Here is a 20,214-nt window from a genome sequence, read left to right on the forward strand (position 1 = left end):
GTCTGTCTCTTCTTTTAACTATATTTTCCCAAATGCTTCTTTCTTCATCTATTTGCCGCAATACCTCTTCATTTGTCACTTTATCCACCCATCTGATTTTTAACATTCTCCTATAGCACCACATTTCAAAAGCTTCTAATCTTTTCTTCTCAGATACTCCGATTGCCCAAGTTTCACTTCCATATAATGCGACACTCCAAATATATACTTTCAAAAATCTTTTCCTGACATTTAAATTAATTTTTGATGTAAACAAATTATATTTCTTACTGAAGGCTCGTTTCGCTTGTGCTATTCGGCATTTTATATCGCTCCTGCTTCGTCCATCTTTAGTAATTCTACTTCCCAAATAACAAAATTCTTCTACCTCCATAATCTTTTCTCCTCAGAGGAGGAGAAAAGATTTTCACATTCAGTGGTCCATCTTTGTTATTTCTACTACATTTCATTACTTTTGTTTTGTTCTTGTTTATTTTCATGCGATAGTTCTTTGCCCCTGCTTTCTTTGATATCATGACTATAACACTTTTTTTGAAGTCTGACGGAAACTCCCCTTTTTCATAAATATTACACACCAGTTTGTATAATCTATCAATCGCTTCCTCACCAGCACGACGCAGTAATTCTACACGTATTCCGTCTATTCCAGGAGCCTTTCTGCCATTTAAATCTTTTAATGCTCTCTTAAATTCAGATCTCAGTATTGTCTCTCCCATTTCATCCTCCTCAACTTCCTCTATAACAATATTTTCTAATTCATTTCCTCCGTATAACTCTTCAATATATTCCACCCATCTATCAACTTTACCTTTCGTATAATATATTGGTGTACCATCTTTGTTTAACACATTATTAGATTTTAATTTATGTACCCCAACATTTTCCTTAACTTTCCTGTATGCTCCGTCTATTTTACCAATGTTCATTTCTCTTTCCACTTCTGAACACTTTTCTTTAATCCACTCTTCTTTCGCCAGTTTGCACTTCCTGTTTATAGCATTTCTTAGTTGCCGATAGTTCCTTTTACTTCCTTCATCACTTGCATTCTTATATTTTTGACGATCATCCATCAGCTGCAATATGTCGTCTGAAACCCAAGGTTTTCTGCCAGTTCTCTTTATTCCGCCTAAGTTTGTTTCTGCTGATTTAAGAATTTCCTTTTTAACATTCTACCATTCTTCTTCTACATTTTCTACCTTATCTTTTTTTTACTCAGACCTCTTGCGATGTTCTCCTCAAAAATCATCTTTACCTCCTCTTCCTCAAGCTTCTCTAAATTCCACCGATTCATCTGACACCTTTTCTTCAGGCTTTTAAAAGCCTTAAAAGCCTGAATATCTAATTATTTTAAGATATCCATTTGTTATCGAACCATTTAGAATGTTGCAGTAAGAAAAAACCCTGAAACAAGTAAAAAGATTTCTTGAAAGAGTTAGATCCAAAAACCATTAAGGATAATGTGGTAGACAAAGAGTAAGTGATTATCATAATGGTGTCTCCTATCAAAATATTAATCGGCAGAATGGGCCACCACAAATGGCGACCGAACAGTAAGAAAAATCGCTCACGGTCAAGAAAAGCAAACCCACCGGGTTGGTCTAATGGTTAACGCGTCTTCCCAAATCAGCTGATTTGGAAGTCGAGAGTTACAGCGTTCAAGTCCTAGTAAAGCCAGATATTTTTACATGGATTTGAATACTAGATCGTGGATACCGGTGTTCTTTGGTGGTTGGGTTTCAATTAACCACACATCTCAGGAACGGTCGAACTGAGAATGTACAAGACTACACTTCATTTACACTCATACATATCATCCTCATTCATCCTCTGAAGAATTATCTAAACGGTAGTTACCGGAGGCTAAACAGGAAAAAAGAAAGGTCAAGAAAAGCAAATGGATCATTAATAAAACGTCTCTTTTCCTTATTTTGCAACTAAATATTGAAGTCGTGACAAACCTAAACGTCTTCCTTGAATGATGGCTAGAGATGAAATCGATATACTTTTTTCTTTTTTTTAAACACCCCAGGAGCAACGGGCATACGCCTTTCAGCATTACTTCAATTGCTACCGAGTGTCGTGGCAGCAGATTGCCCCACCCTGACTTCGCCTCTCCCAGAGACCGCACATCGGAGTCTCCCCTGGATCATAGAAACATTCTGAATTCCGCTTCTGGATAACCGAAATACCCCTCCTCAGGAGGAAAATCGATATACTTGTATTCCAGGAAACTCACCTGGATGAAGAAGGTGAAATTCCAATCATAGCATTCCTTGAATATAAAACTGTGGTGGCATTTTTGTCAGTTACATACGAGCCCATCATATTAGTTCGAAGTTTATTAAAAACAAAACATATTTAAATGTGGCAGAATTTTAACCTGGTATAAAACGAAACAAAAATTTCAATTGCAATTTACTTCTCCAGCCGACACTCGCTAACGAAGCGTTTCTGAACTTATGTTTATAAAAGCGTTGTTCTTTATTTTTAAAAGTAAAACATGTCCTGACAATTTCTTATATTCTTTTTGAATCACTCTGCATATACATAATTCGGAATGTTTGTTTTAGCATTATAAAAAGTATAATCTATATGATAAGTAATTTTGTTATTTTAATTTTATAACTAGATAATTTAATGATTAAGATTAATGACGAATATTAATGTCAAATCTACTCAAATAAAAACAAGATAATCATTTTTTTATGATCTTTTATTTATTAAGATAAGAGGAATAAACTTTTTAGCTAATATCATACACATTGCAAAACATTCTGTAAAAAAAAATTCATATTTAGGTAAATAAAAATAAGATAATTATTACTTTATGATTAATTAAGTTGAATTATTACCAATTTAAAGCGAATCTGTTACATAACGTTTAACTTTATACATAGTGTTACATACTTTCGTCCATTAAATGTTCGAATAGATTTACACAAAAACGCTTTTTCTTTTAAATAATTAGTTTCTTCAAACTAGACCCGTATAAATGACCTGATAAAAAGAAATTAAAATTTTTTAAGCATCACTATTTTAGAATGTTATCTCAATAAAAAAGCTGACAGCAATATTGTAATACTTTCTTGGTATTGGTTATTTATTCTTATATAGTGGGAAAATAATGAATGATACATGAAAATAATAATAAAAAAAAAATTTAATTCAAAACATCAATATTTTTAAACTTTGATCGGCACTTTACACCCAATATTCCGCCAAAATATTTTTTTGATTCATTTGCACTATTATTATGCCTAGGAAGATATAAAAAAATTTGGTTAAAACATATACGTGAAATAAAACGACTCGATTTTTGAGGAAGGAGGAATAATTTTAGGGCAAAATATTGTTTTAAAAAATGATAAGATAAGCATGCACGCATGTACTAAGGTTAATATAAAGTGTGGTCATCTTTGCAAAATTTGGAAAAAATTGACTCCAAAAAACTATTTACCCTCCTGGAGATATTGATCCTAAACCTTTACCAACAAATCGCCACGTATACACGAGTCTCTGTACGAAATTTCATTAAAATCAGTTTAATCAATCAAAAGGTTTAATCAAAAGCTTTAAACACACGCCAACACTCGTACGTACGTACGAACATTACCCACTACTTTTTTTTTACTTTTTGGATCCTGGATCATGAAACATCGAGAAATGGAAAAACCCATACCCCACTTTTTTATCGATACATCATAGCTATAAAGCCATAATGCCAGGAAAACAAAAATATTGCACTTTAACTTTCTGGTTCGATTAGAAGTTAGCCTTTGTGATCTATATACATTCGATTTCTGGGCGAAGTTAAAGTATGTAAAAAAATATACAATTTACCTATAACATATTAACTGATATCTAAATACTCTAATAATGAAGTAATTAATTTTAAAATCTCTGTTTCTCTTTACGCCATAAAAAACTAGTAAAATAATTAAATTTACATTTTTAGGAAAAATGTACAGAGATGATTTTTTTTTTGTGTATGATATATCGAACGTAGGTTGTGAGACAATCCACAAACGATAAATTTTTATATTTAATTTATATATGAAATAATTTACACTGCAGTTATACAACTGACCTACATTCACGTGCATAAAATAATGATTAGTATTATTTAACATATGATTTTGAGACCTTTGCTCTTTTAAGTGTTAGTTTTATCACTTGAATATAAAATAATGACTATATCTAATCAGAAATATAATAAAAAAGACGTCTTATTGAATACAGAATTTTTTAAAAAATAACTTTAACTTGTATTTAATTCACAATCGCGTATTTAATTTGATTCATTAAATTCAAAAGAAATCTGAAAAACGGGTATATATATTACCAGTCGTGATGAAATTTAAATTTGCTAATGAACCCAATTAATATTATAATTTTCAAGGACAGATTACGAAATTCATTATATTACACCAATTTTTGGGATGAACTATAAAATAGACCACTAACTTTAATAAAAAATATTAATAGCCAAAAAAAACTTTCCCAAAAACCTGATTTTTAACTTTCTTCTTATAATGTTCTAAAGTTCTTAAATGTTCTAACACAGTAACTGTTGTATGAAAAACTGAACTTTTTGTTATATGAAAAATAAAACAAGTATATCTAAAAATATCTCCGCAACAAGAAAACATTTTTGATATTTTACATTAATAGAAAAAATCTCTTAAACTTCATAAAATGTACAAAACGCGTCTCTCGACTACGCAGTTCTTCAATAAGATGTCCGGACAGCTACCTCCTACACTTTTCATTCCCACTTTTCAATTACAATTTTTTAATATAAAATTATATAATGGCATGTAATGAGACATATTACAGAGGACTGATTCTTACAGAGTTTAATTTATGAAGCGACAACACAAATAATGCTGATCATATTTACACGTATTAACAATAATTGTAAAGTTTATCCCTCCTTAGTGAATTAATGATTTTGTCGTTATATAGTACTGTAAGCATAATATTTGTTAAAAGTTATTGTTTAAAAAAAATAAATACAAATAAAACGAATTTAAGTAAAGAGTATTTGTAAATAAATAAAATAAAAAGAGTATTATTATTATTATTTCTATTATACTGGAAGGGAAAAATTTGTGCAAAATGTAATTAAAAACAAAACTGAAAAAAGTAGTAACTTCAGGAAGCATTATTAAACTTTGTACAATACCCAATTCTACGATTCAAACTAAAAGGAGAGTTTACACTTTCAGTGAATAAAACTTCTGCTTATTAACGAAAAAAAATAAATCAAAAAGATCTTGATATTAAATAGGGTTATACAAATTAAAAAACCTAAATGAGCTAAAAGAAATGCAAAACCCGTCCTTCCAGATTGATGTTTTGTTTTTTTTTTAATATATAGCATGACAAAAGATCGATCTAGCGATTTTAAATTCACTACGTCACGCTAAGCTATTAACATTTCTTTAAGTATAAACGATTGTTGATTAACGATCTTATAAACAAACTTACTGTAACTCATTAAAAAAAAACTCAGCACTTTTTTCATCTCGATTTTTTTTGTGGATACAAGGCAAAGTTTGGTGGTTATAACACCATAACATACATGGTAGCACAAAACCCAACTTTTCGATGAAGCTTATCGGTATAGTATCATAACATGGAGAGATTACTACCATAAAATATGTAACGCAATAAAAACAAGACCAAAAAAAAAATTATTCTGCTTGAGAAATTATTTCATATACTTCATAGGGTGAATATACTTCAACAACGATATTTTATCTTATAAACGATAATGGTTTTTAAAATAATGAAACGTAATTCAATAGCAACAACTTGTTAGCAAAGTAGACAATTAACATTCATAACTAGCAGAGTCAAGAAGTATTATTTTGTTTTAATTTATTTTCGATAAAAAATGTAAACTTTTGTCCAACTTTGTTCACTGGGATTACTGACAGGTTATTTTCAAACGGGCCGATGAAGATTTTTTTAAAAATAATATGACAAACGTTAATAAGAAAAGGAGGAATTTTTACACGTTTTTAAAAACCTAAAACACTTTTTTGTAGAACTGCACAAGAAGACCGACTTTTCGAAAATTTAATTTAGTTTTAATATTTTTTTTGTTTAATTTGGTTTAATATTGCTAATAATAGATACTTTTTTCCCCTGGGCCGGACCGACTTGGTATTACGCCACCCAGGGGAGTGTCTTTTGACTCTAATGGGCCTCCCCTACCTACCAGCTGTACGTCCGGCATGGCAGGTCGGCCCACCGGTTCAGCTCTTTTGAGAGTTCTTTATTTAGATTTGCCCATTTCTAACACCACGCCATACCTGGTTTGTCGTGGCGTGGTGTCGGGTCTTTTCACTGATCTTCCTTTTCCAATATTCCTAACTTAGAGTCCCCACCGGATCATTGGAACCGACACACCTCGGCATGTCGGCCCTCCCCGCTGAGGCTGTCCTCCCTACCATAGTCTATACCAATATCCTTGGCTTCTTTCATCAACATATTTCTGGGTTAGAATCTGCCTAACATAACCTGCTACTGTGTTCCAGTTATATTCACTACTAGTCATAATAATAATAATAATAGATACTGCAGATAAAGAAACCAACGTTCCAATTTACAGCATCATAACGAACCACGGTTCTAACTTGCCCCGCTACAATTTTTTCAACGACGAAACAATCTTCATTAAATTTTCACAAGCACAACTTCAGATACACTACTACAGCATATACAAATTTAAATGAAATTGATTATGTAGTTTTGGAGATTTTCGTGCCACAAAACTTGATTCATAAGCCTATAAATATATAAGGAAACCCCAATTTAAGTAAATGGTACTTTCGTACTCCTCAGACCTCATAACGTAAAGAAAAATTATTTTCACTCCCCCACACCCACCAGGCGAACAAAAATAATACTGTACTTTTTTCTTCGAAAAATCAGTAAAAATGTTATTATTAAAATTCTTAGAAAAAAATTAATGTTCTATTAAAATTACATAATATATGATCACTGCAAAATATATCATTAAAAAATACCTTAGCGATTTTTATTGATTTTAAGATAGAACTTAACGTTTAAAAAATAATACTTTATGTGATGTCAGCTCAGTTCTTAATCGTCTAGAAGCTCTCCACCAAAGAGATTTCAGTAAAATTGAATTTTTATAAGTTTTTATTAGGGATTAAGAACCATCGTGACTATTGTTATTTGTAACTTTATTAGCAAGTAGACAGTGTTTGATAAAACAACTAAGATAAAAAACCAAAGAATTAATTTAAATTTAATGTTCTTTAAATATAATATTATCACACTAGAAGGCCTAAAAATTCTATCCCTCTTAATTGACCAAACGACGATGTTAAAAATATTTTAAAAATATTATTACATCACTCAATCTTCAAACGAAAATTATTCATACTGTAAAAAGACCGGTATAACGGACCTGAGTAACGGATTCCTACCAATTAATAAGAAAGTAGTGGAAAATAAAATAATGAGAGAAATCCAGAAAGGAGCTAAAAGAAACCGTTTTAGTAAATGTAACAGAAATTTAACAATCGTTTTTTATAATACTGCCCAATGACACATCTAAACAGATGTTTGTTCCGCGAGGAGAGTTACCAGACCAGGGTAGGAATTTCATGAGAACGTGTGAGGGCGGACGCTCTTTCTCACGTTCGAGTTGGGACCGATCCGGCAGGTAAAGAAGACAGAAGTATAAATACTCCGGGGAAGACCAATTGAAATCAGGCTGCGAAATCAGTCTAAGCGAGACGTCACGATGTCAGCCTGCGAGAGTATTCTGCGAGGATAATGAAGGAGAGAATTTCTATTACGTTCCGCGCGATTAAGGTGACGTCACAAGTAATTCCAGTCCACGAAAACAAGAAATGGTTCGGCGAGTTACTGTAAGACTACAAGTGAAATAAATAATGTACTAAATTTCAATCATACATTGTTAGGGTAGTTTTATTTGTGAACAGCAAAAGTATTTGCAGTAAAAGAACTTTATACTTGTCTTATCTATTGCGCTATTGTTGTTAATAGAAGATTAGTGGTTAAAAGTGTTAAGAATAGCGATTATGCTAACGTCTCTTGTCAATGGGACAGAATTCTATTTTCATTATTTATCTACATGTGAATAAATACTGACGAATACTTTAAATTTTGTTTTGTATGTAAACTCTATTTATTATTATTATTAGACATTTATTATTATTATTATTGATTGATGTTGTAAGTATTATCCTTATTACTGTGGTTGTGATTACTATTTTTATTATTGTCATTGTTATTATTGATTTGTCTTATTTTAATCATGTTCTTAAATTAATAAATTGTAATTATATAAACATTTTCAACTGTTAATCTCTCAATATCCTGATCAAGCCGCGAACACGCAACTATACTATTTTTAAAATAGATTCCAAGCAAACCTTTATAGAATAAAAAATATTAAAAATGCTCAATAACAATATGAAATTCGTATAACTCCCTGGGAAGCGGGAGAATGTTTATCTTCATCTTCACTTTTTTTTTAATATCCGGAACCATCGTTGTGTATTGGTTTGTAAAATGACACTCGACACAAACATACAACACTTTATCGTTTACCATTACACTTTTTTCAGTGAAATCTAAATCGGATATTATTAGACCCTAATTATAATAGTTAATAAAAAATTATTAAAATATCAATCGACCTCGACATAAGAGGAGTTACGGACAAATAGCGTCTACCTTTATCTTATAAATTCTGGGATTGAATGCTGATGATACTTGATATTTTTCAAAAGCTAAAAATGTCTACTCTATCACACCAAACGATGCTTATAACTGACAGTTAGACTATAGTGATGCATGTAAATAAATACGTATAACAGTGTAAAGCAATTTCTTTTAAGGATTTTAATTTTAACAAATCATTGTAGAAAGAAAACTGTGGTTAAATTTAATGCAGTAACAATAAATAAACGAAGTATCACAAACGCTTAGGAAAAGTGAATATAACATTTTTAAAGTAATAAAGATACTTTATAAAACCACTTTCATAAATAACAAACGGATATTAAAAATATAAGGAAAAGCAAAAATGAATTCTGAATATATTTTGTTTCCTTGAAGCAATGTAACAAACGATTCATAAAAGTAAAATAATTTTTACAGTCTTTATTCGAGTGACAAAATAACAATAATAAAAAGATTAAATGTAAATTTTTTGAATGAACATTTTTAGATCCTTTTATTGTTATAGTCAGTCCCTTCCATTAAACACGTTCAAAATAACGTTATATAACCTCACCCTTAAACTAAGTTTATCATAAGATTATATCACTCACTAGACACGTATGATGAATAGTTACCTTGAGTGGGCGACAGCACGTCCTTCTTGGGTTCTTTTGTGGTGTTGCCTGTAACAAAAAAAAAAAAATCTAATAAAATAAATGCTATTTGTATAATCAATATTCACAGATGCATGATGCATTATAATACCTAGTTTCATAGTATTTTATAAGAAATATCCGAAATAATTTACTTAAAAAAAATGTTAATCGTAACGAATCAATTTCTTATAAAAAACAATCCTCATGCAATAGACATTAACAACGCAATTTTTTAGATGCAGAAATGATTTTTCACTTAAGATATTCAAATTCTCAAAAATATTTTTTAATAATAAAATGATCTATGTATCTTCGAATTAGTATACATATACATCAAAGAAGAACCTTTTTAATGTGGTGAAAAATCAATTTTTATTTTAAAGAATTTACAAATGTGATTTCCACATTATTAACGTGAATTTAAGAAAACATATTGAGTTTATGGAATGCAGATATTACCTGTACTGACAAAGAAAACTGGAGAGGTCAGTTTTGAGTGAAAAAGCTTTTTGAACCCAACGTTATAAATCAGATGCACAATTATAAAACTTGAGCACGCAGGTGATGTAGATTTGGCCATGAGGAAAAATAGCATACAAGAGATTTACAATTCAGTTGACTCTGAGAATGAATGGGGGAAAAAGGAGGAAAATTGTGTGTGTGTGAGCGCGCGTACGCGTATATATATATATTCACTCCACTACTTGTAGAGACTATCTAGTTTGTTTCCTACAGAAGCAGGGTACATTAATTTTAATTTGTGTGCCTAAATCTTACTTATAATTATGATGGAAGTAAAAGCACCATAAGTGCCGTAATTAGTATTGCTTACTCTGGTAGTAATAATGTTTATTATACAAATATTACATTTACTAAACAGAATGAAAGTATTGCGCTTATATAGTTGAATATCATTTGGATTTCAGAGGACTTGATATGCTGATTTTCAACAGTATATTCGGCTTGGTGAAGAAGACAGTAAAACTGTTCTTCACCCTCACTTTCTCTAGTAAGCCTGGTATGGGATAATTGTTATTCATGAAAATTATTTTCATGAAATTATGTTATTTTTGCAAGTGGCTTTGTATCAAGCACATACAACCGTTAGGTTTTGACACCCAAGATACATGCGCGCGCGCGTACACATGTATATATAATTTTTTTTTTAAAGATTAATTGTACATTATTGATAGGAAAAGAACGTACAAACATAACTTTACACAGTGTGGCGGCAGACGGGGAATGGAATGCGTTTATCTCTGTACTATGGCCTACTTTACTAAGAGTATAGACTAGCAGTAAATAATTGAGAAATAAAATAAATATTTTTTTTTTACTGAACACTATTTTATGTATATGTAATTCTACTGATATAATGTTACAATGAAGATGGATAGCTTAAATTCTTTAGCTTAAAACTGCTGTATACAATATTGAAAACTATTTTTAAAAAATAAAATGCTTGTTTAAATATTTGAAATGTAGTAAGATATTTTTTTTTTGTAAGGAAATATTTTATAAAAAAAAACCTTAAGAGATGTAAATTAAAATCTACACAATTTTCTACAATATTTCTTTTAAACACTTATGATGTCGAATACTGCATCGGCTTTAATTATTTTTTTCATACTTTCATTTTATTTGAGATTGCAATACAGCAAGAAAACGGCAAAAATAATTTTCATCTTTAGACGAGCAATGTTGTGACACAAAGTAAAGTGTTAGAACTCGGACAAAACAGATCTATTCAAGAATATAATCGAGGGGCAGACAGAAAATTTTCTCTCAGACACAAAGGGTGAGAATTTGAGATCCTTTCTGAGATTTAAAAAAATATTTATTTACTGTCGATTGTATACGTTTCATAAGGAAATTTTTTAAATACATAATTAACAAATAAACAAGGAAATGGAATCTTAAAAGCGTAAGATTAAGGAACGCACAGTGAATTTTCCTAAGGTTAATTTTTGAAAGTCTACATAATGTATCTTTCTTCTGATAATGAAACTTACTAAATCATAAAATTTACATTAAAATTAGATCGGTGGTGGTTCTTATATACATGTACACAAACCAAAAATTAAAAATATTACAGTAACCAACTCGTTTTGACAAGGCTGTAAACACTTTTAAAATTATAGATAAAGGAATTAGAAAATAGGAATGAGAATAGAAATAGAAAAAGATTAGGTTAGGTGGAGATACATATATTAGTACTGTGTACCTATTGTATTGCTGCTACTTGTACCTGGATCGCCTTCAACAATTACAATTTACAGATATGATATTGTGAGCGTACACTCTACCAGGTTGCCGTCGACCGATTCAATTCTGATATTGAGTACTGTGTTCATACCGAATTCACTCTTCATGAAACTTTCATTTGCAATTATGGCTCAAGCAAAGAAAGTTCAATGATTGCTGGGAGCTTATGCTTGCATATATATTTAACAGAAAGAAAAAAAAAAGATTATTAGTTTCACAATTTAACCTAATCAGGGCTACAGAAGGTGGAGAGGAATTCAATACGATTATTCATAATTTAAAGGATTCTCCACTGTGATACTTTTCTTTTTCCTGTTTAGCCTCCGGTAACTATCGTTTAGATAATTCTTCGGAGGATGAATGAGGATGATATGTATGAGTGTAAATGAAGTGTAGTCTTGTACATTCTCAGTTCGAACATACCTGAGATGTGTGGTTAATTGAAACCCAACCACCAAAGAACACCGGTATCCACGATCTAGTATTCAAGTCCGTGTAAAAATAGCTGGATTTACTAGGACTTGAACGCTGGAACTCTCGACTTCCAAATCTGCTGATTTGGGAAGACGCGTTCACCACTAGACCAACCCGGTGGGTCCTCCACTGTAATACTGGTTCTAGTAGATGCAAATTATAAATTTTTGAGGCTGTTGGTAAAGGCTATAGAAAATTGAATGTAGAAGCTATTTTTTCACATGTTAAAAACAAATTAGGTCCGATGCTAGGCAGTGAGAGGGGTGACGTTACATCAACTTTAACCGCAGCCAATAACAGATCCGTTACCTTTTACCTTAGTAGGATAGAAAGAACTTCACAAGATAGCGGATTGTCTTGAACCTAAGCAATGCCTCGATTGTAAGAGCGGTGAGCACAGGACTGGAGCATGGCAATGTAAGAAAAAATTGCATGATTAGGACTATGTTAGCGAATGCCAATAGGAGTATTCTCGCTCACGACTTAATTAGTCGTGTTGTTGCAGACAACAACGTAGACCTCCTTGTGGTCACCGAACCCAATAAATATGAAGCTGCCAAACTTGGATGGACTGTTGATATGTCGGGAGAGGTTGCCATTATGGACGTAAGTCATAGTATACAATGGAATTTCAAGTTTAGAGGTAGTGGCGTGGTGTCTGTTGAGACCGAAACAACTCTATTCGTGGGTGTGTACATTTCGCCCAACATTGCGATCGCGGACTTTACTAACTTCATCGACACTTTACAAGGTGTGATTACCAATTCAACCAAGAGGATCGTAATGCTGGGTGATTTTAACAGCAAAATGGTGGCGGCTGGCAGTCGACACACCAACAGGAGGGGACAACAGGAGGGGGTTTCTCCTGGAAACTGCCGGCTGCATCTGCATTAATGACGACACGCCCACGTACGTAGCGAGAGGTCATCGGTCGGTGCTTGACCTCACCATCCTGGACTGTAGGTGGAGGAGGAATCAGTACCAGTGGATGGTTCTCTCAGAAGATATAGCGAGCGATCACCGCGCCTCTATCTTGGATCTGAAAGACGTAGATTTCAGGCGTGAAGTGCACTCCCCCCCCCCCCCCCGAGATCCTCATCAGTACAAATAGAGCAAATCGTCAACAGGACTGCAAGTAGACTGTCTGATAGACATCAACAATCACCTGAGACTTTATCTAATATAATAAAGCAGGAAATGGACAGAGTGGCAGCTAACAATACAAGGAGGCGCTCCGTATATTGGTGGACTGCTGAAATTGAAGCAATGAGACAAGAGCTCCAGTCCCTTAGGAGAAGGGAACAACGTATTCTTAGAAATAACAGAGAAGGGTACCAGGAAATAGCCAGTAGATACCTCGAGGCAAGAAGAACGCTCAATAAGGCTATTAAGAGACGTAAAAAGGATTGCTGGATCAGGCTCTGCGAAGAGCTTGACAGCAATCCCTGGAGCCAGGCATATCGTATTGTGACCAAAAAGTTCGGGAGACGTATGCCTATCCTCAATAAGACCAGTGTTGCAAGGGAGGTAGCCAGGTTGTCAATATGGCTTCTTCCTTCTTGTCTTTTATAATAAAAATATTTTATTTCCTCTTTCAATAAATCTATTGATATAATTTAGTAAAATTCGACAATGGATTTTTATCATCATTAGTTTTTCTTTTAATTTTTAAAATTATATTCATTTAATTTGAAATTACTTGATTACACGTTACTTTTAAAAATACGTGTACGTAAAAATCTTCAGTAAAACGAATTTTAGGTTTCTTCTGTATTAGATCTATTGACGAGTTTAGATGAAATGTAGAAAAAATTGGTTTCCTTCGACAACGATTTAAAATAATCTCTACTGTAAATTACATACAAATTATAAATTCAATAATTCATTATTTTGATACATGTGCTATAAGTATAATCAGATACTGACTGGAAAATACACGTAAATGGAATCTATTACAAGTACAAATACAGTAACTTCTATATTACAGTTTTTTTATTACATTATTACTGCGTGTAAAACACGAGTGAAAGTCTCAAGTGGTAAGCAGTAATTAAAAATTCACTTGACTTACGAAAATTTTTAGATAAAACTGCATACTGTTCACTAGATTAAGATATGACGTCAATACCTTGAGTGAAATTTTCTACCATAATTGGAAATTGTAATTTTAAACTTTAGGATAGTATTGTTGAATAGGCGGCTTTTATACAGCTTTTTTTGTACATTATATGAACTTCTCATTCTGCATGTGATATGGACTATTTATTGTTTATTATTTACTAAAAAATAAAAAAAAATGAATAAAAAAAGCCGACTACACAGTTGTAGGACTTTCTTGTCACGCGGTTAAAGCCGCGTTCCGGGAAAGTCCTACAACTGTGGGTGGTTTCTGTGCATGGCTTACACACTCATACGTACTTAAATTAGTTTAAAATATTTATCATTTTACTTAAATATAATATTTTTTCGTTTATTTAATTCAATGATTCGAACTAAAGCGAGCGTGCATACCACATTTAATTCCCGCGGCTGTGGTGGCACTAGCGCCGACGGTCGGCACTAACTAATGTAATTTCACAAGTTACATAAAACAAATTTCGCTTGTATGTTCGGCAGACTGGTGCAGCCGCGAGGCTTAACGCACCACATACCGAGTCAACCGGGCGATCGAGTTCGAGATCCAGCCAGACCGAGCTACTTTTCTTTACACTTTAAATATTATTCATTTATTTAATTCTACTGCTCACCTGTAACATCACCACATTGCAGATGATTACAACAGAAGTTTTTGGGGTGGCGGTGCGATTTTGCAAAAACATCCAAAATGTTTCATAAATAGGATTATAAAATAAAGTAATTTTTTTTTTGGTATTTTTCGTGTCCCATATTATAAATACACATACAAATAGAAAAGTAAATAAATAACAGCAATGTTTACTTCAAGAGGGAGGGAAAACTTGATTAAACGATTTTCAACCCAGTAAAATACTTCTACATCCCACACGATTCCGGAATTTTTCCTTTAGGAATCTTGTATCTGTTTCAGGCGGCTCTTTAATTTCTGGTGTAAATTTCTGTTGCTACACATCTTTAAGCTGGTCAATATATATCATCGATTTCTAATATGTTGTTTCCCCTAGGTAATAATTCTTCAGTGAAATTGAAGATGGGATGGGCGCCGGCTGTATGGAGTGGGCTTTGAAGCTTTTTCTCTAAGTATGACTATAAATCGCTCTGTTTTCTCCGAGGAGAATTGTCTTTCACACCAGAAACCTTTTCTTTATCTTTCAAATGTTCTTCTCCATGAGTCTGAACCTATTAGATATATAATAAAGATACCGGGATCTGTGTGATCCGATGGAGAAACCTGACCCACCACTTATTTTTGTCCAACGATTGAACAATACCCATAATGGCTTAAGTATAGCCCCCGAACCACTAACTGTATAAGCCATTAGAATTTAGTATAATGTTCTTAAACAAACTGTTTCTGAAGTAAAAAAAAAAGAAGAGAATAATGAACGTAACGTTTCAAGCAACAAATTTGAACTTGTGGGTTAAAAATTACAACAATGGGTTCGTAAACGGGATAAAACAATTATAAACGTGTTATATAAATCGATACTAAATTTTATCTACTGTTATTTATAACCACGTAGACTGAATGTAGCAGCACTAACAAATGGAAATTTTTTTATGTATACCAGGTTACAGAGTAACAGCACAGTGACATTAGGTCAACAGTACTCGGCAGAGATGCCAAGGCATCTGTGCGCAGTTTGGCGGGTAATTGTAAATGTACCGGTAAATATGTAGTTTGAACATACTCAGGCCGACCACTCCTGAAACGTGTGGTTAATTGAAAACCAACCATCAAAGAACACCGGTATCCACAGTCTAGCATTCAAACAATGGGAAATCTAAAAAGTCCAAAAGTAAATTATCTCCAACCTTTGTTTTCGGACTCAGCAACTCCCTATCACTTCGTTTTTATCCTTCTATCGTCAGACGTTTAATTTGTACGAATCATTCTATTACTTATTCACGGGCAATCTCTGATAGATATTCTCTGTTATGCGTTTGAAGTTTGAAGGAAGCAGCACAAATTACTTCTATTCCTGTTAATTGAATAGACATTTTTAGCATAAGTACTTAAGAAGTGAATTGATACATTCACCATTGTTGATTGTAACAATAGATGGTACCCGAATGAAAATGTAGACTACATATTATGTACTATTGAGTAAGGTTAAGAAACCTTTGTAATACAGTGACCTTGTAATAGAGTGAAACGCAAAGCCGATCAACTGAACTAATTTTATTGACTTGATTACAGCTTTTGTTATTAATACTCCATACAAAACGTAATATATATTTAATAGTACAAATAGGATAAAACCTACACCCAACAGTAACATTACACTCAATAAAAAAAAAGAAACTAACTCATCAGACAATCTTCTATTAAAAATAAGTCTATTATGATATTTAAAAAAGAAAAAAAGAAACTACTGCCAAGAGTTTGATAATAGTATAATTTAAAAAATCTATTTACGTAAAAATCATAATCATGGAAGTATTATTTAATAAGTATCGTTCGTTGTAAAAAATTACTGAACTATGAAAATAAAGATGAAGTAAACGTGTTAACTACCTGTCGCAGTCAAGACATTCGTTGCAGGAAGTCTACAGTTTACGACATTTCATCCCTTCTACGTCATTTTATCTTTTTAACAAAACATGTAGGATGTTACATAAAAATAACAGTGTTTTCGTAAAACTAAATTAAAAAAAGGTTTTTATCTTTTAACAATATTATTTTTTTTTTTAAATTAACAACAAATCTTTTTTTTTGTTTTTAGTAACAGAAGTTCTGCTATGACTATTAATAATTAATTTATATTTTTAATTAATGACAGGAGTATTTATATAAAATACAGATACTTTTAAGTATTAAGATACCTCCTCACGAAGAATACTTAAATGAAAATAACAAAAAAAAAATCTGTTGTGGACATCACATGAGTTACTTGTACGCCTATTAAATTACATTTGAACTTTACCTTATTTAAATTTACCTATTTAAACTTATTTCATTTGAAAGTGAGATACGATCCTCTAATTCTTTAATAAAAGTGGACAGTTACACAATCGCTAAAATATTCGTTTTTATTAACATCAAATATTTATTTATACAATTATTAATTCAACAATCTTACCTTAAATATTAGGTTAGAGTAAAAGACCCTTTATTACTCATCAAATAAATGTAACTCTTATATGTATCTAATATTATCATCTGATTTGGAAGTCGAGAGTTCCAGTGTTCAAATCCTAATATTATGTTTTTTTTAATTATTACGATGTAACCATCAACGAAACGAAAACAAAAACGAAGCAGGAGAAGTTTATTACATTTTATAGCGTTATTTATTATCAAGTAGACTGAAATAAATGCATAAATAAAAATAATAAGATTCTAAATTACAATTTTCAATTAATATTAAACAATTAGGTGTTTCGCCAAATCTGATGTGGACATCACATGACTTCCTTGTATGCCTGTTAAATTACATATACACATTTTTGTAAAATGAAAAGTACAAAAAATTTTATTTCACTAATAACTTATGATTTTTTTCATGGGTGTTTTTTTTTTATTGCTATTATTAAATTATTATGTATTGTAAAACTTTTTTTACAATCACAGGTTAATAATTATTAAATCAATATATTTAAATTAAAATCAAAAATGTCAGAAATGAAGTCGGATTTGAACCGATGTGCCTTCCCCTTGAAAGAACCAAATATTTCATTAATTAAAATGTTATTTAGCTGTAACTCTGGAACCAATGAAAATAAATACCACTTATGATAGGTCATTGAAAAGCTCTTAATGAGAGATTATTATTGCACTTCAGAAAAAGTCCAAAATCCAATTTATTTGGAATCTGGGCTTTTTTGGATACTTTTGGTCCAGTCGATTGCAATCAAAAGTGAAGGTGCACAACTAGATTTTGTAACAGTTCTAAATCCAAAATTTCAACATCTTCCGGTTACTCGTTTTTGAGTTATGCGAGATACATACGTACGTACAGACGTCACGTCGAAACTAGCCAAAATTAATTCAGGGGGGGGGGGCTTAAAATGGATATTTCTGTGGAAATCTGAAAACCGAAATTTTTCGCGATTACAATACTTCCTTGTACGTAAAAATTATCAACAAAAAAAACCATTCTAAAACAAACCTAATTTCTAAAAAAAAGATAATACAAATTCTTAACAACTTATGAATCGGTAAAAAAAAACAAATTGTCGTTTGGGATATCGTTTTAGGTGAACAAAAATTTTAATAGTTGTAAAATTTAAAAATATTTTACATTAATTTCGTTTCTTGTTTGCTGCTTTTTATAACTCTTAATTAAGAATCACATGGAACCAAAGATGTTTCTATTATACAGGAATTAGCGCACATCATTTGTTGATTCTATCATTTTTAGGTAACTTGAAAATTTTTTATTTCCATGAAATTGTTAAGCATAAGAATCTCCGAAAAAAGATAAAACTCATAACAATTACAATTATAAAACGATACGTACAACGGGAAGTATCATGACATTCCAATGTAGTATTTAAATTCAATAAATCAAACACATTGTTCCATGATTACGTGCAATAATAAGGTTGTCCTACATCGAAAATATACGATCTACTAATAATCTATGATACGATGTACACAATGCTGTTAAATGAGTCTAGTATTATATTTATAACTTCTAGCGATATTCTTCTATCTCTGTAATGTTTGCATTACTTATGTGATAAAAATATCCGTGTAGTTTAACAACGATTTTATAATAGTGTAAAAATATATTTAAAAAGAATATATTAAAAGGAAAACACAAATTAATTTCTCAAATTCGTATTTAATAATTATTAGTGCTTTGTACTTGAAGAAATGAAGCCGGCTTTATAAGAAAGTACTTCGATTCTAGATTACGTTTTTTGTGATTTTGCGTCGACCATTTTACACACACTAGCTTGTTCTCAGACGATTGAAGTTCAAGTTTTACCAACGGAAAAATCTTGTCCTCTCTAAAACCGTTTGGAGCGCAGAAGTATTCAACTGAAACATTAAAATTCAGAAAGGACCACAATGGAGAATATATATCATTCATTTTATCAACTTCCTGATTTAATTAATAAAAATTCACTATTTATTGCTCTATTGAATTTATGTTAAGAATTTAAATAAAATACTTCCTACCATGTTTATCTTTACTATTCTTCCTCTTTGTTTTCTTAAACCTCAAATAATATCGTTAGAATGACAAAAAACTATTCTTTTACAATAAGTCAAAAAAAGGAGAAAAAATTAAAAGGCCAAGAAAAGTTGCAGATTCACATAACCTGAAAACGTACAAACAATTCTGTGGGAAAACAATGGATTCAAAGGATTATCTACAAAAAAAAAAAAAAAAATAGATAATTCTCTAAATAAGATGCGAGTTAAAATGAATACATGGTACAGCCAAACAAGCGGTGCAATATGCGGTCGAGTTTGAAGTTAAATATATCGGAACAGAGTGTCAGGTTTTCTTCAAAATGAGATAAATTAAAACTTCAACCTATTCAGATCTAAGTTTATTGGTTGTCTTTAAATATTTTTCAGACATCATCTGAGACGTTTTTTAGATGAATTAAAAAAATTCCTGTTTTTAGTGCTTTGATTTCAGCCAAAGTTAGATAATCAGTGTGACAGTGGATGTTCAGGGGGTGAAAACTTTGGGTCAAAAGTGCTACCCATCATTCTATCAAGAAAGGTTTATAAGATTGTCGGTAAGAACATCTGTTAAATTCTTATTCAGACATGAGCGATTTATTATAATAATAATATTGAATTTAAGTAAAATCACGGTAGGAGTGAAATTTTGCCTTTTTTCATGTTTAATCCACTATGGGCTCGAAGTTTGTGTGTTACGAAAATGTCATCCTCGTTCGGGATTCAAATCCGAAATCTTGTCGGATGAAAGGTGAGCTGCTGTCACCCTCTTATATAGATATCAGATTTTGAATCTGTTTCTATTCT

The 20,214-nt window shown here is 31.6% G+C and overlaps 1 protein-coding gene across 8 annotated transcripts in view; it reads right to left on the reverse strand.

The window, feature by feature from the left end:
• The window catches only part of LOC142319586 (uncharacterized), a 917,667-nt gene that overhangs the window by 63,490 nt on the left and 833,963 nt on the right, over positions 1 to 20,214 (reverse strand). For 7 of the 8 annotated variants that reach the window (XM_075357048.1, XM_075357044.1, XM_075357043.1 and 4 more), the window contains one exon: positions 9,366 to 9,413. In XM_075357048.1, coding sequence (XP_075213163.1) covers positions 9,366 to 9,413 — 48 coding nt within the window. Of the gene's footprint in view, positions 1 to 9,365; positions 9,414 to 20,214 lie in introns of those variants that run through there. The other variant, XR_012755216.1, reaches the window with a different exon arrangement.

This window comes from Lycorma delicatula, chromosome 2, assembly GCF_047948215.1.
Source record: "Lycorma delicatula isolate Av1 chromosome 2, ASM4794821v1, whole genome shotgun sequence".
Classification (NCBI taxonomy): domain Eukaryota; kingdom Metazoa; phylum Arthropoda; class Insecta; order Hemiptera; family Fulgoridae; genus Lycorma; species Lycorma delicatula.